The sequence below is a fragment of the Strix uralensis genome, chromosome 23 (genome assembly GCF_047716275.1).
Source record: "Strix uralensis isolate ZFMK-TIS-50842 chromosome 23, bStrUra1, whole genome shotgun sequence".
Taxonomy (NCBI): domain Eukaryota; kingdom Metazoa; phylum Chordata; class Aves; order Strigiformes; family Strigidae; genus Strix; species Strix uralensis.
The window spans coordinates 2,454,884-2,478,011 of record NC_133994.1 but is presented as its reverse complement, the minus strand read 5'-3'; the positions used below and the strand labels follow the sequence as shown (position 1 = coordinate 2,478,011).

Here is a 23,128-nt window from a genome sequence, read left to right as displayed (position 1 = left end):
CTGAGAGAAGTTACACATTTATTTTAGGATTTAGTGGGAAGGGATCTTAGAACATCTCTTTTTCTGAAGTACAGACACAAAGTGGTAGCTAAATCAGTTCCTGTGAAAATAACATGAGATTTTGTTAAACCCAGGCACTATTATGGTGGTGATGGAAAACTCCCCGTATATATTTCTTTCATTCATGATGACATTATTAATCCAAATCTATAGTATAAAACCTTGATCATACAAGATGATTTCAGCAATTGGATAAACATCCCTATGCAATGCCCAGTGAAATGAACGGGACAGTTCATTTTTTCCAGGGATAATCAGAACCCTGATAATATACTTCGATTACCAGATTTTTTCCAAAAAATTATTAAAATCCTGAAGCTAAACATATTCCCATCACAATTGCATTGAAGATTTTGTGGGCAGTCACCTTACTGTGACACCTTCAGAGCTGCTGAAAAAGGAGCATAGTGGTAGAAGGAGAAGTAAGAAAGAGAATTAGCTTAATGAATTTAGAGAAAATATGTAGGTAATACTCTTCCTCTTTTTCTTTTTTTTTTTGCAATATCAGAACCACTGACAGCAAAGAACTTTTTCATGGGATCAAAGTGAAGAAGGGCTGAAAGTGTAGTTGATGTAGAAATACAAGTCTTCCGGTCATGACTCTTTTAGAGGATTGCCATTGTATTTTTACTTGTTTTAATGGTCAAATTTGTAGCAATGTCTATCCCTTTGGAGCATGTGTTGCCATGATGTACTTATACCAACACACAAATACACACACTCACACGCTGACATGTGTAAGATACACATACACACACACTCATTCTAAATGTACAAATTGCCTCAGCTGATTTTTGCTATTTTTACAGATGTATGCTGAAGATATAGAAAACTGTTCTTTTTTACTAGTAAATCAGATGACAGCTGTCTAGCCAGAAAAAAACAATACCAAGGAATTCTCAGAGTAGGTACATAGCTCGTTGGAACACCATCCTTAAAAGTAGGAAAAATACAAAAAAATGTCAACTGAAATATCCTGAAAGGTGTAAATCTGTTCTATTATAGAGACAGACAGAACCATTCTGTTCCGTATGTCATCCTGTAAATTCCATTTAAAATCTTTTGGTTTCCCTCCTCCAAAAAAACAGTTTTCGTGCAACAATCCAACTACTTGAGTTTAAATTTAGGTGTTTTCCTCCTTCGCGTGCATTAGCCGCAGGCATGACCATTGGAATGTGCAGAGGAAGGAAATGATCAGAAAGAAAATACCCCCCCCCATCATACTTCCACATTTATGGCGTATGATCGTATATGTGTGTGTAGGGACGTTTGTGTATGTGTTGTGTACATCTGTACATCTCTTCTCCTGGATCCCACGGGGTTGTTATTCCCCTCACCCACCACCCCTGAGCTGCCATGTGAAATATTGTATTGAATAATAATAGAAAATTAAGTATATGAAGAGGTAAATGGAACACTTTACCCCAGGTGCATCCTTTCATTTGCTTAAGGTATCTGCACATTCATTTTTGCTTTACGATCAAATTTCTTTAAAATGTCTCCTTCACAGTGTTTCCTTTGTGGGTTGGTTTTAAAATTGTCATTCTAGATTGAACAGCACCAAAAAGCAGAAGAGGCGGAGGAGGAGAGAAGAAAAGAGCGAATATGGAGGAGAAAATCGACTTTGACCTGCAAGTAAAGATGAAATCAAAGTCCCGAAGAGCTTTCCGGCCGGGCTGCCCTCCGGAGCTCCCGGGAGTTGGCCAGGCCCGGAGGGTGGAACCGTGCCCGGCGTTTCCGAGCACGCACCATGTCAGCCCCCGAGCAGCCGTGGGATGGAGGATTGCAAATGCAGTTTCACAGCTCCCTGCTTGCTGAAGTAACCCGAAGCGTTTCACTTTAGAAAAGCCCCTTAGGAACCTGAGAGCGACGAGGCAGAAGTTTGTCAAACCCTGGCTCTGCCTCTTTCGGTTCTGTGCCGCCAGGCTGGGACAGCTTTTAGAAAGCGAAGAGGGGCACTTGACCCTCACCAGAGTCCCCCCTGCTTAGACTCCCTCTTCCCTCGGAAAGCTGCTGGCAGACGGGCTCTGCAGCTGCGGTGGCCGCGGAGCGGTGCCGCGGGATTTGCGCGGTGGGGCGGGGGGGGGGGGGAGGCGGCGGGGGGCGGTGGCACTCCGCGGATCCTGCCGCTCACAAGCCCAGCTCCCAGCCCAGCAAAGCCGAGCTTGCTCCAGCTCTATGGCTAAATCGCCTTCGCCCTTCGCTCGGGCTGCGTCTCCCTCCTCCTCCTCCTCCTCCTCCTCCTCCTCCTCCTCCCCGCTGTGATTATTTGCACAGGACATGTCTAGGACCTCCGGAGCACTTTTCGTTTGCTCCCCCCCGCGCTCGGTGGGATTCATCTGTCGCTCGGGAGGTTATTTTCAGCAGCCAGCCTTGCACCCGGGCAGACCGGCCGGAGGAGGAGCCCGGCGGTTCTGAGAGCGGCAGAGGAGGGATGCCGGCACCGGGCAGCGCAGCCGACCGGGGCTGAGCCGGCGGAGCCGAGGTGCCAGCCCGCCGGGGACGGGGTGGGGAGAGCTGCCCTGCTGCCTGCCCCCCAGCCCCGGGCTGCCTGCATGGCTCCTGGGCACGTCTCGGCTCGGGGGGGCTGCTGCTGCTGCTGAGCAACAACCCCCTGCTTGAAACTCAGCCTCAACTTAGCACAGCAAGGATGGCAACACTACCGGAGCTCCGGAGCTGCCCAGAGAGCCAGGGAACCTGGGTTTTGATTGCCGCTCTCTAATAAATGGGAGTAAAATGGAATTTCTTACCTGGGTTTTTCCTGCCTTGGTTCTACTGTGCACCCAACAGCACAGGTGTATCAGGTAAGAAAACGCCTTCTCGTTCTTTCTCAGACTGGCCTTAGCAGCCCTTCTTTCGGCGTGGCTGGGGTGACAAGTGCCAGCTCCGGCTGGAGCTGTTACTCTTCCCCTGCCCGCGGCTCCCACTTTTGCCCTGGGATGTTCTCCATGGCAGGGCTACGACTGCTTGAGTGAGGGTTCGGTAGAAAAAGGGGTCTTGACTAAGAGTTTCCTCATCTTTTCTTTTTTTTTTTTTTCTTTCTTCTTTTTCTAGCAGAGGATGCACTTCTGCCAACTAACTGAGCAGCAGTTTCTTGGGTTAGTCAAGGGGTGTGTTTTTAACAGGGTGCCTGTGGAAGCCTTTTCCCGAGGGCACTCACTCCAAATTGGGGACAATCACTCTTTGTAACGGCACTGCACATCCCAGCGCAGCCTCATCCCCTTAAACAGCTCTGTAGGGGGCCCGCTTGAACATGAAACTCTCCCATAAAACCCAACACTGCCAGTGGGGCACTAACTGAACATCCTTGCTTAGGGCCTCCACAGGCACAATTTAAACCCCCAAAAAACAGACACTCCTTTCTAACGGGTTCATTAAGTCTCCTGAACTTGAGATAAGAGGAAGAGACTGGCAGAGATCTTAGTGGAGATCTGGTGAAGAACACCAATCATTCCTAAAAATCATGAATTGTAAAGATATATGTTTGCAATTCTCAGTCACATTTATTCTGAAGGTGTTAGCTAGGCAACCAGCTATGTTCTCTATATATTCTCTACAGATCTGGAGGCTGTATGTGGAGAAAGCTTGCCATGATTATGCAATGAAAATAGAAGGGGGAGTAAAAAAGAACTTGCTGCATGTAAAAACATGCCTACATCATCCAGTGCAGAGATGGTGTGGTGTTAAAGGGGTCTTCCTACTTCTACTTTATAGACATTATTAATAGCCTCAGAGGAGTATAAGAAGCAAAGTGGTAATTGTAGTAAGACAAAACATTGCTGTTATGGTTTTGGGAATTAATTAGTGAGATCTGATTTTTTCACTGGGAAGGAAAAGCATCTTGCATTAGAGGAAGTGTCAAGTCAACTGCTCTTATTCAGGACTGACATAATGATTTATCCAATGACCTTGAATCTGTTATCCAGGGTCAGATCCTGACACCCTCAAGCTCTGAAGCAACCCAGTGTTAAAGGCAGAGAAAATACTGCTTATGGCCTAAGGGCATCAGGGTCTTGCCCATAATTTTAATGATCCTGTTTCTCTATCTGCACTTCAGCTAGCATTAAGGATTTTGGTTGAAAAGTGATGTTTGAGTATAAAAGAAGGGAAAAAAGAATTTTAAGGAAGAGTCAGCCTTCTCAGCCTCTGTCTTCAAGGTCTGTTTCTAGGCACAGCAACTGCCAGGATATGTGCAACCTATAATTTGTTGGATAGATTATTTTATATTTGGATTAATTACCTAGTTACTTGACTTTCTTCCTCCAGTTACACAATAGTGATGAGTTGTTTGTTAGAAATATATATACTCGTGGCAGAGTAAGGCAAGGCAAATTATGGCTTGTGAAATTCCAGCTGTTCAGTTTGTAGTAGTTTTCCAAATATGCAAAAGTGTAAGACATTCAGCGGTCAGAGAAAGCTGCTCTGGTTAGTACAATGGTTTTCTGAAGATGCAGGATTAAGAGAGGCTATGGCAGAACATTGTTTATCTTGTGAAAAGTGAGTAACCTTGCTTCCATGTGTACTTTTGATGAGTTAAACAGAACTAAAACAAAATTTTATCCTTGCATCAGGAAAATTACTCAAACATAGATGACCTATGAAATAATTCCCCTTGAAAGGGACCAAGAAGCACATTAACTTCCTTATTCTTCTTCCTTGGAGTTCTGTAATATGATATTACATATAATTATTTTGGTAAGTGATGCTTTTATGAAGAGCAGTATTTTATTAATACTGTGGTTTTATAATAATGGGCAAAACTGCCAATAGCTACATTTTATTGCTCTGATTTTGGTTTCTGAATGTCATGTGATTATGGTTATGATGACAGAGGCCATCCAACACCACCAGGTTCTCTGCTTGCGAGTTGTATGTGTATATTGACAGGTGTAAGCAAAACATATTCCAAACACCAAGAACATTTCAGCGAGTTCTGAACTCAGTGGTATGACATAAGACTTCCCAAAGGCAAAACTACCTATTAAAGTAATGTTAGGGTTTGGCACAGGAGGGAAGTGGGGAATACATGTAGCCTGCTTCCTCATGGCATTTTTGAATATCCTTTCAGGGTGCTTTAGAGAGCTGTATTTGAAGCAATCTCTCTGTCATGTGTGCTATTTGGCTGAAGTGAGTGAGCCAAATGCAACTTAAGTCAGCACATCCTACTTATGTCAGTGCTGTTTTCAGGTAAACATTTTAAAAAAGTAGTATTTTTTGGTCTGCTTGAGGCAGTGATTAGTGGCAAGAAATTTGGCATTTAAATGATTGACAGCTCTTTGGGGCAAAGACTATAGCTTCCATTATTTTGTCAGAGTTGGATATGCTGTGGACGCTGAATGAGATCATCTGCTGAAATAGTGAAACATTTCTTCATTTGTGCGGGAAAGTGTACTATTGATACGAGTTTTGGGGTGCATGTCTGTACTTTGTCATTCTTCACTGAAAGAGGGTTTAATTCTCTAATTAAAAATAGGGGTATCTTTTATATTTAAGACTCTACTGTGTTAAATGACTTCTATACATTTGCATAGAATTGTCCTTCTGTTGTGTGTCTCCCTCAGCCTTTTCCTTCTATTCATGGAAAAAGAGCAGCTTTAACATGTGAATATATGCAAAGAGTGGTCCATTTTCTGTAGCTTAAAACTCACAGAGAGGAAATAAGGGCTTTTATGTTCAAAAGGTTGCCATGAATTAAGCCTAATGCTTTTTCAATTACATTTTGAAATACAAAACATATTTACAGTGAGCTTCACTTGGAGTCAGGAATGGAAGATGGGAAGGCTACACACACTGCTCTGGATAATCCTGGAGTTTGACAGAGGCCAGATTGTTCACTGACCTTGCAGGATATTCCTTGTCTTTTTCCCAGGAAAAAGTTTTCTTGGGTGGCAATGACATCTGGGACATTTACCCCAAAAGATTGTCTCAGAGAAACTGAATTGTACTCCATCCCAGTCCTCAGTATCAGTCAAACTGGTATTTCCATCTACCAGGTTAAAAGATTTGTGTAACAATTATGTCACAGTCCCAAAAAGAATCAGGTTAGCCAATTTAAAGAAGAGACAGGAGATGCAAAAAGTGATTTTCCACATCTTACTGCTATACACGTTTGTCAAAAGGTTAGTGCACTCTCCCTACAAGTGTGACCTAAAATCAGTATCTCATTGGCCACTGACTTAAAGATGCTGCCGAGCTTTTGGCACTACTCTGCAAAAATAATATTGCTAATGTTATCTCTTGCTCAGCTGCTGTAGTGCACTAATTCACGCAGAACATATAGATTGCCTCATTCCTTGGTGTAATTTAAATACTTAACAGATTTTTTCTAGTATATTGATAAATTTCTAGCAACCGTTTTCAAGCAGTGTTCTGGAAGATAGTGAAGACAGGCTAATACCTGACAAGCCCTTTAAAGATGTGCTGTCCACTGATGCTTCTCCTCCAGGTCACTCCACATTAGTAGAACGCAATGGTCCTGCAGCAGCTGGGAGAAAGATGGCAGCTCGAAACAAAAGGATTTTGGGATGTGTGTACTTTTTATCCTAGAACTGATAGTATTTGGCTCTGAAAGAGATGTACCACTTTGGCATTTGAGACTTATTGCTTGGAGCTGCTTTCCCTAACCTGTGTCAAGGACAGTTTTGTTAGGCAAAGAAGAACTTCATAGTTTTGCCAGGTTTATCAATGGCAATTTCCTCTCTCCTTTGTCTGGTGTGCAAGAGAACTCACTATTCTTTTAAACAGCAGAAATCTCTTTTCTACTGCTCATGAGCTCTGTTGAAGTTCTCACAACACTTGAACTCCAGATATTGACAGATGCAAATATATTCTCCAGAGTATCTGCTTGAAATGAGACGTGTACAGAGTCAGAGTGTGGATGAAAACCCATCTTCAGCTTTAGATTTGGGAATCCAGAGTGATATTAATACACATGACTATGCTGCCAGTCAGTCAGCTAGGCACCCCACTCTGGCCTGGTGCAAAGTAAAGATAAGCTTTTTGACGCGCTGTTACACCCCTTGAATGTTACAAATCAATAGCTTAATTTTACAAAGTCCTTTTCTTACTAAAACAAGCTTTACAGCAGCTTACGTCAGGAAGCGAAGCTGCTGAATCAACTATTAGTAGTTTCCTTTCTTTTCATCTTTACTGCTTACTATGAAAAGTTAATCCCTTCCAATGTGTCTTTCTATGCTGGTCTTCCTTTTTCAGGTACAATAAATGAATAATATTTTAGGCCATATATAATCCCAACCACTTATCAAGGATGAACGAAATTATCCCACATCCTTCATGTAACTTTAAAGCACTGGATCTGATGTACAGAGGTCTAGAGGAATGGCACAAAGGAGTTACCACAAACTGCCTGTAAAGTGCCATGAAAATAAAAGTCTGTTTTCCAAAGTAATAATTTTTGACCGAGGACTGCTATACTATCTGCTAATAGTCACACTTCTGTCTTCATCAGATAAAAAACTAAAATATTATAGGTAGAATAATATTACTGAGTTTATTATTTCTCCTCTCCCTCAATATTTTTGAGGGACAAAAAAGAGGGGAATGGGAGATTTCCACTGTGCTGAAGGACCTGGAATGCCCTTAGACCTAAAGAGCACATATCAACTGACACAGGTAGAACTTGGACTCATTTCCACAATGCTGAATCATACACCCAAGCACACAGCCCCTGCTACATTAGTTCTTATGGCTGTATTATTTCTCTTGCTCCACCAGCCTCCATATCAGTCTGACAAAATGTAATTTGAAGAATATGGCTGTTTGAAGTGATCACTGGGTAGTTTACAATATAGGTGTACAGAATCACAGAAGGGTTGAGGTTGGAAAGGACCTCTGGAGGTCATCTGGTCCACCCTCAACTCAAGCAGGGCCACCCAGAGCCAGTTGCCCAGGACCACGTTCATGTGGCATTGAAATATCGCCAAGGAGGGAGACCACAACCTCCCTCAGCAACCTGTGCCAGGGCTCAGTCACCCTCACAGTGAAAAAGTGTTTCCTGATGTTCAAGCAGAAGCTCCTGGCTTTCAGTTTGTGCCCGTTGCCTCTGCTCCTGTCACTGGGCACCACTGCAAAGAGCCTCGCTCTGCTGCCTTTACACCTTCCCTTCGTGTATTTACATACATTGATAAGGTCCCCCCCCGAGCTTCCTCTTCTTCAGGCTAAACAGTCCCAGCTCTCTCAGCTTTTGCTAATGTAAGAGATGCTCATCTCTTAATCATCTGCATGAAAAAAGCTTAATATTAGCAAAAGCTTTTGGTAACTCAGTGATAACTGTTTGTAAACGAAACTGTAGGTTATTCTGATTCATACTCTCTCATGTGAGCACCATGCTAGTTAGTGTGTGAGAGTGGCAGTAACTGAGTAAGAACAAATTTGTTGTCCATTTCAAAGAAATTTTAAAATGAACCAGTAGTATAAACATCAACAAAGTAAATCTAGCCATCAAATTATTTCAGCTGTAATACTTTAATAACCCCCACTGGTATTAAGTGCATATAGCTCCACTAACTTCAGCACATTTGTTACGCTGATGATCTGACCCTAAGGCTTTATTAATAATAGAAACAAGATTCTTTTTAATTGTGTCATGGATATTTAAATAAAACTCCCTCTAGATTGTAATCTGCTTAAAACACATGGCAAGCTACAGCCCACAGTTTTTAACCCAACTCTCATCATTTTAACTTCCTTTTAGCTCTGTGTCTCTCCTTAATGCCATTAAAATAGAATAGTGACACAGGATAACTGCGGCATACTGTAAATGCTTTTTGAAAAAAGATGAGGCTCCTGGCAGTTCTTTTAGTGGCATTACTTCTTTTATAGCAAGTGACTGATTATAAGTCAGTTATCTGGGGATGAGTTCTGGATGCACGCAAGTAGCAATACCTATTGTGAAAGGCGGGCAGAAGAATTTGTTTTTATTATTTTTCTCGGGTATAGTACTCATAAATATACATGGTATTCTAATTTTACAACGACTTGTACCTAGCACTTGATCCTCCCATCCTCACAGGCTGGGCACACAAGATTGGTCACTACGCTGTAGTCACCTTTTGACTTGAGTACTGTTTTCAAAACACTCTACAGGACTTGACTGCAGTTTTAGCAACAGGAGTCAAAAAGCACCATCTTTTACCGAAAAGGCAAAGAGATTTTAGGAAGATATATTAATTCAAGCGTATTCTAGTTATTTACTCTAATTATGAAAAGACTTAAAGTAACATTCTTACCTGTAAAAGGAGCTCAGATATTTTACTGATTAGGAATACCATTATGTATCTATGGCTGAGACTTACAAGTTACAAGTAAGTACATTTTGAAACAAAATACTTTCAACATAGTCTCATATTCTTTAATCTGCCAAGGCCTTAATTAAAAAAATTATTTGTTATCTGTATGAACTGATAGCCTTAGTATTTCCAAAAATAGGGTAGTGAATGTAAAAGAAAATAAATGAAAGAATTTCTGTACTGCAGTGTTTGATAGTATTGCAGAAGAAAGCCAGACCTTTAGCATCTTGCCAAATATTATGAAACTATAGTTTCATTTAAGTAAATACTGACAGTCGGATGATTGAAAGACCAGCACATAGAAAACAGCAGTCTGATAGAAAGAAGTGTTTATATAGTTGATGAGACCCAATAAAGAAGGAAAAAACTCTGTCAACCTCTGTTATAAATCTTCAAAGCCCTTGTCTAAATCAGTTATGTGATTCCAATTTATGTAGCTGAAAATACTGCTCTGTGCTTTCCAAGATCCTTACTCAGAAGAGGTATAGGAACCTGAGAAATATTTGAGATGAACATGCAACAGTGTGCTCATGGCAAGGAAACATTATAAATGCAATTTAATATATATCCCCAAATTTAACATTTTGCCCTGAACTATGAAGTTTCACTTTGGAGCAGCATTCCTGTGCTTTAAGGTCACTTGAGCTTTGACAGCTCCATTAATGCAAGTTTTCAGTGTCTCTGCAGCTCAGAACATACATTTATACATTGTAATCCCACAACTCGTTCCTTATATAATTGACTCCATACATGTTGGGCAGGAATTTTATGACTGGGGCAATCAAAGATTTTTCTTTCAGTCCCCTGTGAGAAGAACAGTTGGTTATTGTAGGATACTCTGCTACTGTGCTAGCAGTAACTGCATGTGCTGAGCTGAATGCCTAGACTGGCATATTTTGGAGAGAAAAAACATGTGCTTTATGTGGGTCAATGTCGCATGAACACTCCAAGAAAGTTATGTAAGTACCAAGGCAGAATATGTCTATGGTATATTATTCTGCAGCCTTTCATCAACGTTTAATGAGTTTCTCTTCTGTTACTAGTGATATATATCTCTCAAATGCCATATTTATTGCTGGACTTGGTGGAAGATGCCAAAACAGTGCTCAGACAGTTTTGATGTAGTACTTGCATTCAGATACTGGCCCTCTCAAACCACCGGCAATTTTTCTCTTTGCAAATAGTTGTGGTAGACGTTGTCACAGTCCTTCATTTCTCTATTCCTGTCATGTCAATCACAGTGCTGGCAAGAGGAATTGTGTGAGCAGGCACAAATCTTCCTGAAATGAAGTCTGTCAGCTCAGTTTAAACAGTTATGAAGACAATATAAGCTTGCCTTTGTTTATAAGAGATTATGGAATATCCATATAACTGCTTGTACTGGGAAGGTTGAGGCGCTGGCATCTGTCACGTGGTGGAAAATGGCAACAAGAAACTGTGCTGATGTGCTCAAGGAGCATTGCTGGATCAGAAAGAAGCATATGCCTAGCACCTGAGAAATGGAGCCTTATTTCTGGGAGGGGGACTGTGGCATGCTGCACAAATCTGACAGCAACACATCACCTCCCAAACAAAACCTACTGCCTGTTTGGTGGCTCATCAGGTCTCAGGAGCGACTACAAAGGGATGCGTGCGTTATGGCATCCCCCACGCCTGACCTGAGGACAGATGGCCAAACACCCACACTGCCTGACGCTGGCAAGCGCAGAACAGCACAAGCAGGTGAGCTGGGGCCCTCCCAGCATGATGGAACCACCCCTGTATGCCCAAAGCTCTGGGGCACCTGCGGGAAGGTGGAGTGGGACCGAGACATTGCAGTGCTACCGATACCTCACTTACCACTCAAGAGCATGGACAAGAATGGCCCCAGATCCAGGCCCTTAGCCAGGACTCTTGCCCCTGCATTTCTAGGATCATGGAGCACACCTCAGGTTCCAGGACAATGCCCAAATCTTTCAGGCTCACCACTACGGGCAGCTCCTCACACTGCAGAACCAGGGGCCCCTCTCAAGGTTTGTGGAAGCTCCTGAGTCGCCTGGACCGTAGGCAGCCACCAATTTTGGCTCAGAAAGAGGGAGAACTACCAGGGCTTGGGCAGCATGGACAGCACCTCCTGAGTTCAGCGCCACAGCCGAGGTTTGGGTCCGGCCCATGGGCAGCTCCATGCTGGGTCGGGGCCATGGGGATGTCCCCTTTGGTGCTTCCATGCTTTCAGCTGTTCACTTTCTAAGCGAGATCTCCTTTTTGACCATCTCTTTGCAGTTTTCAGGTGCTTGTACACCTTCTATTAGCATTGCTTTTCATATTTCTGAGGCCCAATGGTACTTTTCACAGCATCAGAGATGTTAAATCCACATTCCAGCTGCGTAATTTTTACTGCTTTCCCATCACATTTGACAATACACCAGCCTTCTTGATCTCAGCTGTTCCATAGTGGTACGAGGAGCTCTCACAGCTGCTGTGTCCTGCTACCCAGATAGCTGCATTTCAGCATCCACAGATGCATTTTACGCAGTGTACAAAGTATCTTGGTTTCCCTCATGTTTTCTTTACATTTCTAAATATATTTTTCCCCTACTGATTTTCTGAAAAGGAAAAACCTTAAAAAAGTATGTGCTTGTAATTCAGAAAGAGGCCATAGTCTTGCCTGAAATATGTTTTGGTTTAAACAGAAATATCTGAAATGGTTTTCCTATCAATATACACAGTATTTTTCCACTAAATTACCAATATAGCTGATTATACTGTAGGTGGTCTCTGGTGTAGAAGTCAATGTCTTCCATTTTCTGTTATTCTTCTGTTTGTAAACATGGCCAAGTTTTAAAAGATACTTATTCTTTTTACCTAGAGCTATGAACGACATCGGAGATTACATAGGTTCCAACATCGAAATATCCTGGTTACCCAACCTGGATGATTTAATGAAAGGGTATGCACGTAATTTCAGGCCTGGGATTGGAGGTGAGATTTTGAGAATAATGCCTCTTTTGTTTCTTACAATCCTTCTACCCTCTGGTGTTTATGTGAACTTCATCCTCTACATGAGTAAAAGGTTGTGATTATCTATTACTTGGACACTGGAAATAAAAACAATCAACAATTTGCTTGATTTTGAAAAAAGACTGTACAACAGAACTAGCAATGCAGTCTTGTTGCTGATACAGTTCTTAAATCACTGGTATCTAAGTTGAAGGAATTTTGGATTACATTAAATGGTGATAATTTCTGCATTTGCTTGAAGCCATGCTGTCTTAAACTAGATCATGTGGTTTCCAGAAAGGATTCCATAATTTTCACTAGTTGTGATTATATCTCATGTCCTTTATCACTGAAGTGAGGTGTTCTGTTGGAAATTGAGGGTGCAATCTGTAAAAGGTTTAAATCTCTTGCTTTTAGGTAGATTTTACTTGGAAAGTGTATTTTATCTTGGAAAACACTTTTATGAATTCACTCTGTATGAAAGAATTAACAGTCTTGGGTCATCTATGTTTTTATAGGTACTATGATGATGTAAATCACCCCATTCAACCATTTTTTCTCAGGTCCTCCTGTTAATGTTGCTCTTGCAATTGAAGTAGCCAGCATCGACCACATCTCAGAAGTGAACATGGTATGTTATCAGTTAAACCTACCAAGTTGTGAATGTATGTACTGCAACGACAGGGAGTGTAGAAAACAAACTAAATAGAGACAGTTGATCCCCAACGGGTTTGAAGTGGAGAAATTACAACAAGGAGATGCTGCAAAGAACAAACATTGTATTTTAAGACACAGGCAGAGTCTCTTCTGGCAGACACTGGCAGTTACAAGAATCTAGCCATGTATAAGCCACTGAGATTTCTTACTACAGGGAGCAAGGTTGGATCTGTGCAGCACTTACTAATAGAAAGCCTAATTTTAAGCATTAATGCCAACTTCTGTTCAAATTCCTTTTCACCACAGATACTCCAAAAAGAAGCTAAGGGAACGATTGCTTGTGAGATGCTCCTCTTTTTTTGTGTAAAGACCTTCCAATAAAGCAGTGGAGTATAACAATTTACAAGTCACATAAACAAGCATAGGCATGGATTAACTGCATTTCTGAAACACAATAGATTTAATTTTAAAACCGGAACTTTTACTTTCCCTCCATCCTTTCCCTTTATTACAGATGCATAACTTCACCTGATTTTTTAGTTTTCTTTTAAAAAACCCTCAACAGAAGCTGTACTTGTGGAGATACATAAACTGATTGTCTTCATTAATACATGTACAGCCCTTGCAGCATGTTAAATATAACACTGACATCAAATCACTTTTTGATATCTCGGGTTTATCCATGGTAGAAGCATATGACAGAAATTAAAATGGTTGTGCAGCTCTATGGTTGACTGAGTAAAAAAATACTTACTTGCACTGGAGGCAGTTAATACAGTTCTAGGGTAATACAATGATTTTTGACCAAGTCCCAAGACATCACTGTGTTTGTTTAGCATCACATTTTTATTGGGATTTCTCTTGTCATAGGAATATACCATGACGGTATTTTTGCACCAGAGCTGGCGAGATGACCGTCTGTCTTACAACCACACCAATGAAACTTTGGGCTTAGACAGCCGCTTTGTGGACAAGCTCTGGCTGCCAGATACTTTCATAGTAAATGCCAAGTCTGCCTGGTTCCATGATGTGACCGTGGAAAACAAACTTATCAGGCTCCAGCCAGATGGAGTCATTTTATACAGCATCAGGTGAGTGAGAAGAGTGCAAGTGTACTCTGTCATGTATTAAGTTTTTGAACAGACTATAAAGCAATCATTCAGTTTGCCTAGGATGATTTCCTAAAATAATTATTAATTTTAAATGGAAGAAAGTACTGGTGACTGCTATCAGAGATCCCTTTGCTTTACAAGGATTACACTGCCAGGAAGGTATGTTGGGCAACACTAACACATTTTCCACTGCATAATCACTGAGTACTTCCAGAATGTCCTTAATGGGGGAGAAGCATCTCATAACTCTTTGGTCACCAGGCAAGGAGATGCTGAATACAAAGCAAAGATTCTGTTCCCCACTCTCACTGTTTTCTAAGGGAACTATGACCCTGATTTAGGCTCAACTTCCCCATCTTTTAAACAGACAAAGTAGTATTTCCTCACTTTGGAAGAGTGTTCTTGCTAGAACTCAGTATTTAAAGTTAATTGTGTGATGTTCTGAAGAATAATGAGTGTGCACCTTGAAACTGTAAGTCCAAAGTCACCCTTAAGATATTGGTAGTGATCTTGGGGACAGTGGAAGGGAGCAGATTTGACTCAGAAAAGTCGTTTTTATTGTCAGAAGTAGCTGAAGCGTCCTCTGACATTAGAGAAGTCACCTGACCTTTCTTCAATTTCCCCCCGCCTTTGGCCTTCCCACAGACTTAGTAACAACCATAAGGATTTAGAAAATAATTCCCTGTATTAGTATTAAGGTTTCAAACTTTTCCATTTAGTCTTTTGAGTTCTGAGGAAAAGGCTCTATCTGAATGCAACTAACTGGTGTCCACATTGCTTGGAACAGGATTACCTCAACAGTGGCCTGTGACATGGACCTTTCCAAGTATCCAATGGATGAGCAAGAATGCATGTTGGATTTGGAGAGCTGTAAGGGCTGAGTACAGTGTTTTTTATAATCTGTATTTTGTTTAAAGCCTGCATATATGGTACTTAGCTTGCTGGAGCTTGCCGGAATGATTCTGCTTTAGTCAATGAAATGTAAGGGGTGCCTTAGGATTTAGAAATAAAGGGTGCAAACACGAATCCTTTCATTTTCTGTGCTGGGCACTAGACTATGGACTTTTCAATACCAGTTCAGCTCTGATCCAATTCAAACCTATAGGATCTAATCTAGTGAAGATGAACAACATATAGTCCTGCTGACAAATGTCTGGAACCTTGTGCTTGATGTAAAACCTAGTGCAATTGTGACAGTCACTAGCATTACTGAGGTTTGCATCAAATCTAGTGAGAATAACTAGAGAAACCCACAGGCAAAATTTGATGTGCTATTTTTTCTTTATGAGAAAACAGGAAAAAGAAAGAATTCCCTGCTTTTAATGAATGCCATCGTGACTAACCCCTATGTAGCTGTTTAGCTTGCTTGCCTAGGCACTCCAGTATCTGTTACACAGAAATCAATCAGAATACTGCATGGATTGGCTTAAATTCAGTTGTACTCACAAAGGAGGGTGAAAAATGAATTTCTATTTCGTCCAACTTGTATTTTATCTATGATCAGCGTGTAATTCCCATGAACATTAATACTTTTGAATGAAATTCACCACTGACAAGCAGGGGCTACCCAATCAATGATAATGAATCTGGCCTTTTGTGGGTTTTATATCGAGGAGTCTACAGGTCCTGAGGGTTCCAGAGATTTGTGAATAGCAGTTTCCGAGCAGATCCATTGGCCTATTGATGCAAGTTTCTCTTTTTCTTTTTTAGCACTGACTTTGTTTTCTAGGCAATTAACCACAATACCATTTTATCCTGTCAAAAATAGCAATCTACAGTTTTACTTATGTAATCACCAAATGCAGAGGCAGCAGACAGTGAACCAGCAATCAGTTCTCTTTCCCAGCAAGTCCTGCAGGGAGTTTTGGTGGTGGTTGAATTTTTTAATTGAATTTGAGGGGTTTGATTTCAGTGAAACAAACAGGTAGAAATAAAGCCTCTTTAAACAAATGAGTGGTTTAGTAGCAAATTGTCCATTAACAGCAAAACTAGCAAAGATTGATTTCCTATGGAGTTGCATATTACATAAATCCCCTCGTACATATCTCCCCCCTTCTCTCATGTCCCTGGTGCCCTGCACCTCTCCCTAGCAGTTATCTTCCACCTGCCACCCATGCCAAAGTGCAGGCATCAACAGGCTGATATACATGGCGATTGTCACACCAGCTGGTGACAATCAGAATGGACACGGGTCTGAGTTATACTGCTGGATCTCTAACTGGATGCACAAAGTCAATTTTTTGTTCTCTACACACTCATTTTTTACAAAACTTTCAAGAATCTAGAATTTCAAGAATCAAGAATTTTAAATCTTTACCTTTTTGTCATTTTGGTTTCAAAATATCAAGTTCAAAAGCTGTTAGGAGAACTGACAGAAAAACAACGCATAGGCAGCTTGCATAGACATTGTTTTCTTATTAAACTACTTCAAGCCTGGGGGAGGCCCTAACAGTTGTTTCCAAGAGTGGGGATTCACATGAACAATTCAGCTGTATACTTTACTTTCACGCAGTGTCCCTTTGTAAAAGCACTGTAGGGCTTGCACGGGGAGGTACAGAGCCAACTGAACACATCATTTTTGAGGACACTGGGGGAATTCCTGACAAAGGAGATCTGTTTCCCTGACACTGCCTGGCAGGTACAGAATACCTATCTCATAAAATCAGTGTTTGAATTTGGGGATAGACTTGCAGTACACAATTACACTGATCTACCTAGGCATAGATAGATTAGATTTGGTAGTTATTTTCTTTTACAATCAGAAATTTCTGTGACTCTGAGATCCAAGCACAGTGCAGGGTAAGTAGGCTAATTTGAGCGCTACAGTAACAGTTACTCTACTTTAAGTGAGTATGCAAATGAGTTTTTTGAGAGATAATTTGAATATTTCTCATGACACCGAAGTGCGTTGTGCCATAGCACATATTGCTAGTCAGTGTGAATCAACTTGGATTATTCTCCCTGTAGGAAAGCTACCCCAATGTGACACTGGCAGCATGGATGTTGCCAGGACAGTGAATTATCCAGACTGAATCACAGCATGTTTGCAATGGGACTGGTGAAAATCAGCATAGCAGAGAAATTAGAGGACTTTCACTATGAGTCCTCTAAGTTCTTAATTTCTTCCTCAAACTTTGTGTTTATTCAGCTTTCTTTTGGCAGATGGCTACTCTTCAGAGGACATCGTCTACCACTGGTCAGAAAACCAGGAGGAGATCCATGGGCTGGATAAGCTGCAGCTTGCTCAATTCACAATTACCAATTACCAGTTCACAACAGAAATGATGAACTTCAAATCTGGTAACAGGATCTGTTTTCAATTCAGGGACAGTATCTGACTTTCCTGCATAGGGAAACCTCCTATATCTATAATAGAAAATCCTTCTTCTTAAGTAACTAATTTAAGACCTGTCAGGTTTCTGATAAAGAGTTTTCTTTAGCCTACACTTGTAAAAAATGCCAACCTTTGCTGAGCCTTCAGGTAGCCACTGTAGCATATCATGTCCTTTAGCTCTGTATGTTTGACAAAATACTGCATGGAGTAGCCAGACAACACCTGATAAAAACCACTTGAGGTAGAGCTCACGCTTTCTTGACCTAATTTACAACTTCGGATAAAGGAAAATTTCCATTAGCCCTGATGTTATGAGGCTTATGACGTACAGTCAGATCATTCTAATTCTACCCAGTAGAAGTCAGTGGTGTGTGTGCGTATCACTGGGTTTATTGCAATGTTTGTAAAAGATTGGAGTAATTTCTTTCCTGCTGATTTTTCATCCTCTTTCATGTATTCAGATTCTCATTTATGCTGCACATCTCCTCTAAGCTCTTTTTTGAGTTTGAAATTAACTTGGCCTTTTAAAAAATCTAAATTTAGTATCTGGAGGACTTTCTACAGCAGATGATAAGACAGTACACATTTTGAAGCAATACTGTTATTCGAGAAGACTCATGATTTTATTTTCAGATCTGGCATTGATATGACCTGAGACAAATCACTTGACCTATTCTTAGCTAACAGTGCTGATGAGAACTGCAGTACCTCGTGCAGGGTTTATGAAGACTAATTGAACAACATTCAAAAAAGCTTTTTGTGATCCTTTCTGAAAGATATTTAAGAACGTAGATCTGTGTCATTATAGAAAATGTTATTTTGAATATCAGTTTAATTGTAATTCACTCAGTCAGAATCTTTCTTTGCCTGCTTTTTTTTCCAGCAGGTCAGTTTCCCAGGCTCAGTCTCCACTTCCACCTTCGGCGAAATCGAGGAGTTTACATCATTCAGTCTTACGTTCCTTCTATCTTACTAGTGGCCATGTCTTGGGTATCCTTCTGGATCAGTCAGTCAGCTGTGCCTGCCAGAGTGTCATTAGGTAAAACGGATCGTTTGGGGAACTAACGGGGAAGGGTATGCTGGAGTTGTAATTATGCTCTCTAATAATCCTCCTTTTCCATGAAGGTGCATTTATGAATACTATATTTACATCTGCAGAAGAGACAGTCCTTTAAAAGATTTCCCTCATGTTTTAATTTGCCATGCTATCAGAGCAGCTGCCTCAGTAAAGAACAGAAAATAACAGTCTAAAGATGGCTAAAAGCAATAGTGAATGTGAGGCAGATGTATGAAAGAATTGATCTGAAGGAACTGGGACAGTGACCAAAAAATGTTCCTAGAGCTTGTGGATCTGTTTGCCTGAGTAAGGGCTGCGAGTCCAGACACAAAAGTTTTTGAGGGTTAAGTCTTCTGGTTTTGTTTGTCTTGATCTAGAACAAAAGTGAGGAGAACGTGTTCAAGGCTGCCTTAGTCATACAAATGCACTGTCTTTCACAAGCTCCCCGCTTTTGAAAATTAGAAGCCACACTATTAAAGGGCTTCTACTGTGAAAATATTCCTCAGCTTCAGGTTAGTAAATACAGTTATTATAGTGTACGCTTTGAAACCTAAACTAAATTTTCTCACACCACACTGCAGGTATAACTACTGTTCTTACTATGACTACGCTGATGGTCAGTGCCCGATCTTCGCTTCCGCGAGCATCTGCCATCAAGGCACTTGATGTTTACTTCTGGATTTGCTACGTGTTTGTCTTCGCTGCACTGGTAGAGTATGCATTTGCACATTTCAATGCTGACTACATGAAAAAGCAAAAGAACAAGATAAAAGCGAGAAGGCAGAGTGGAGAGGTCAGTAAGTGTAATACGGTGAATAACTTTGCAAAAGCAATCACCCTGCATTATGACCTTTTTTTACTATGGAAGCAAATTCTTCTACCCCTTTTGAAAAAGAAATATTAAAAAATTTCCTGGTTGATTCTTTTGCCATGTTAATATGACAAGCAAACAAACGCAACTCCTAATTTCCCCTCGCAGCATGGTTAACACTAAAGACAACATATTCTTACGTGATTTGTTGCTGTATTGAAGATGGGAAATGGAGAATAAGAGAGGAGGAATAAGAAGAGAGGCAAAGTATGTCTTGAGCTGGATTTGTATACCTTAAACTTTGAGAATATATTTAGACCCTTGGATATTTGTCCAGGCCTCAGTGTAAATTACAGTAACCTTGAGTTGCTCCCCTAGGGTCCATATTACATGAGATGGGGAAGAAAGGCCTTTTCTCAGAAGGTGTTCTTTATCAGCTGCTTCTGCTAAGACTCTCTTAGCTCTGCTACAGCATAATAAAATGCTGTCAGCAAAACAAAAACTGTAGTCTTGAATGTTGTCCCCTGGAGATTATATTTTTTTTTACACCTAAACTGCCTAAGATAAATACAGGTATAATTAGCAGGGATATGAGTTATATAGATATGAAGCTCAGTGAAATTGAGCAAAGGAGTCCGGGGATGAAATTTCTTCCAGGAACTCCAGATGGCTTTGCTGCTTTCTTCATATATGTACATGCATGTTAGTGATGAAGCAGAGTGTATTGATTAAGGAACGTTCTTCCTGACAATTCACAATTTTTAGTCCAGGCCTACATATTTTTGAACTCTCTGGCACCTTGGGTATTATTTATGATTATTATTACTTCATTTTTATTTAGCTGTAGCAGATACAACTGATCCGTATTAATTTTCAGTCCCATGTCCATGTTCTCTCAACTTTGACAAGAGCCTGAGAACTGCCTATTGGCTTTGGCCACACAATGGGATAACTCTCTCCTTAAAGTCAGTCAATTATTTTCAGTCAGGGAGCCTAAGCATGCTGTCCCAGTTGTGCCTTGGTAATTCGGAGCGTGTAAAACTATAACCAGAATTAGACATGGTGGCACAGTCTTTCAGCAGTCCTTCTGCCAAAGCAAGTGATAAATACCATTCAGCCCTTATGGATCTCATAGGTATTTCACCCTGTCGGTCTCATGGCTAGCTTGGATGAAGTACACTACACCTTTACCCTATAAGTTGCTATTATAGGTTCTCCTCTTTCCTTTGCAGATAAACGTGAAGAATGCCATTGTTCTGTTTTCCCTTTCCATAGCTGGTGTGAACCAGGAACTGGCCATTTCCAATAGGCAGCACCGAATTCCCAGAAGCCTACCTGGATCGTATGGCACAATAGAAATAGAAACTGGAGAGACAAAACGGCAGCACATAATGAAACTGGATAAAAAGAGTGGTCTGAAGTCCCTCTTTAAGCCCATTGATGCTGATACCATTGATATATATGCCAGAGCCGTGTTCCCAGCAGCCTTTGCAGCAGTCAATGTTATATACTGGGTTGCATACACAATGTAAAAAAAAAAAAAAAAAAATCATGCGAAGAGCTACAAATTGAACAATACCTATGGACTAAAAAAGCCTTGCTGAAACTGTATTGATCCATCTCTTTTCAAAATATTTTCCAATGAGCTTAAGACACTTCTAAAGTCAAGGAGGTTCTGCTATCAATTCCTACTAAAATCAGCAATTTATTACCGATCTGATTTGATACAGTAATAACTGTACTCTGCCAAACAATCCCAGCTCCTTATTTCCTGTATTACCATAAGACAATTTTTCATATGTACATATTTGCAGCAGAAGTAAATCTTAAATTACCACGGTTTTCCTCCACTTTAAGGGTTGATCGGTAATGAAGATTTGGCTTTTCACACTCAGATCATTTCCTTTTTTGTAATGGAAGAGCTAATTCCTCACTTCCACACATAAGTGATTTTCTGCATCTGGCCTTCTGTGGGATGGTCCAGGTTTAACAGTAGTGGTAAAGTTGGAGTTTTTAATCATAAAAATCTCATGAGCTAAGTAAAAGGGAATAGAGGGGAGTGGAGGCCTTTTCTTAAATTATTATTTGTCTTGGATAAAGTATTGAAACCATTTCAATGCTCTTAGTCACAGCATGAAATAAAATATACTACATAAAATTCTACTGGATTGTTAATAATGACTGTGTTACATTTCAGATCTAAGCTATTGAAATTTTAAACACTTAAACACAGTAATGTTTATTAGTTTACTAGACCCAAAAATAGATAAAAGTGATTTAGAAACACAGGGAAAGCTCAGGCTTCCTGTGTTAGATTGGGAAAAATTTTAAAGGTGCTTGGCAGTGAAGGAACTCAGATTCCATTTTCAGGAAGGACTTTAGAATTCATTCTGTTAATTTTCAGTGAAAGTCTACCATGTGTGCCTCTGAAAATATCCTTTTTGCATCTGTCCCTAAATAGCTGAGTGAAGTAAAAAAATGTCATAACTGGCTTTGAGTTACTCAGTTGCTTTGGATATTTTTGCCATTTTTATTCAGAGGCTGACCTAATACATTAGGGCTCTTCACTTCCATTATCTGACAATGAAATTTGTGAGTACTCATACACAGTCCTTAATTCAGGACTACATCGTCTCACCCAACTCATGCAAAACAACACTTTGTTCTGTAAATAATTCCAGTGAACTCAGCAAATGAACACGGTATTCACAACAAGTTTCACAATTAATCTCTAAAAAAACTCCGCATTAAATATATTGGGATATGGATCAAAACAACTGAAATATTGTTAGTGTAGGAAAGCAAAGTAAGACACTTCAAAAGGGAATTTTTTTTTTGTGGATTTAGTTGCCTTGAAAGTGAGAGGTTGTTTTAAATATAGAGACTGACACAAAAGAAAATATGAAATGAGGGAGGGAAAGATGGAAGCAAAGCAAGTGGTTGAAAGCTGCAATGAAAGTAAGCACTGGGGAGGTGTAAGATTAAACAAGCCAAAAGATGTAGATAAGAGGAAGAGCTGCGCTGGGCTTTGAAGATGGGGATCTTGAATGTAGTGGCTGATGATTAATAGTTGCAATTGCAATAAGAATGAAACAAGCATTTGATCACGTGGAGTGTGCACACATTCCTCCTGCCTTATCTGTGACATATGGTTTGATTTGGTTTGACCAGCACTGAAAAACTGGTTATTTTAACACAGATTTATAACTTGAAATAAGATTTATTCAATATCACTGAAGTAAGAGAATGTTTTGAATAAAAAATAATGATCCCAAACTGAGCTGTAATAGAAAATATGCTCCCATCATAAATCAGGCTTACATCCACCTCAATCTTTAGTTTCTGTTATAATGGAAAAACTGTCTGCCAACAGCGTGTGGAAAGCACAAACTGCCATCAAGCTGTGATCGTTCCACAGTCTCACCAGTCTAGCCCTGGACTGAGACACCTGGATTCTGCTCCAAGATCTTGCCACTGACTTGTTGGGGAATCGTAGATAAGTTATATCACTGCATCATCTGCACAATTGGTACAATGATACTGATTTATTTCCTGTATCTTTGAGTTTTACAGAAGAAAAACCCTTCAGAAGAGACAGAAACTCTTATCATCCAACTAGGTAAGTGCATCCAGCTAAGACTACGTACTGTAGTTTCTGAGACTCTCACATACTGAATTTAAAGCAAATATCACTCAACTTTCACCTTATCTAGAAAGCTAATGAAATTCTGCATCTCTTTCAATATATGCAGGTAATCGGGGGTCTCTTTTTCCTCCTGCTTCTCTTTCTATTTTATTTTTCTTGGTATT

The 23,128-nt window shown here is 40.4% G+C and overlaps 1 protein-coding gene across 3 annotated transcripts; it reads left to right on the top strand.

The window, feature by feature from the left end:
• Positions 1 to 2,241: 2,241 nt before the first annotated feature.
• On the top strand, positions 2,242 to 21,479 carry GABRD (gamma-aminobutyric acid type A receptor subunit delta). 3 transcript variants are annotated; one of them, XM_074892890.1, is made up of 9 exons: positions 2,242 to 2,864; positions 12,217 to 12,329; positions 12,911 to 12,978; positions 13,875 to 14,095; positions 14,904 to 14,986; positions 17,279 to 17,416; positions 18,337 to 18,489; positions 19,089 to 19,300; positions 20,551 to 21,479. In XM_074892890.1, the coding sequence occupies exons 1-9, from the start codon at positions 2,797 to 2,799 to the stop codon at positions 20,848 to 20,850; spliced, it is 1,356 nt and encodes a 451-aa protein (XP_074748991.1). In that variant the 5' UTR covers positions 2,242 to 2,796; the 3' UTR covers positions 20,851 to 21,479. The 3 variants fall into 3 exon arrangements, with proteins under 3 accessions (XP_074748991.1, XP_074748990.1, XP_074748992.1); XM_074892889.1 differs by having other exon boundaries at positions 18,334 to 18,489; XM_074892891.1 differs by lacking the exon at positions 2,242 to 2,864 and having other exon boundaries at positions 12,866 to 12,978; positions 18,334 to 18,489.
• The last annotated feature ends 1,649 nt before the right edge of the window (positions 21,480 to 23,128 follow it).

Coding starts and splice junctions, on each gene's coding strand:
- GABRD (XM_074892889.1), top strand. CDS start 2,797: ATGGAATTTCTTACCTGGGTTTTTCCTGCCTTGGTTCTACTGTGCACC. Junction 14,096..14,903: donor GTCATTTTATACAGCATCAG/GTGAGTGAGAAG, acceptor TGCTTGGAACAG/GATTACCTCAACAGTGGCCT. Junction 19,301..20,550: donor CGAGAAGGCAGAGTGGAGAG/GTCAGTAAGTGT, acceptor TTTCCTTTGCAG/ATAAACGTGAAGAATGCCAT.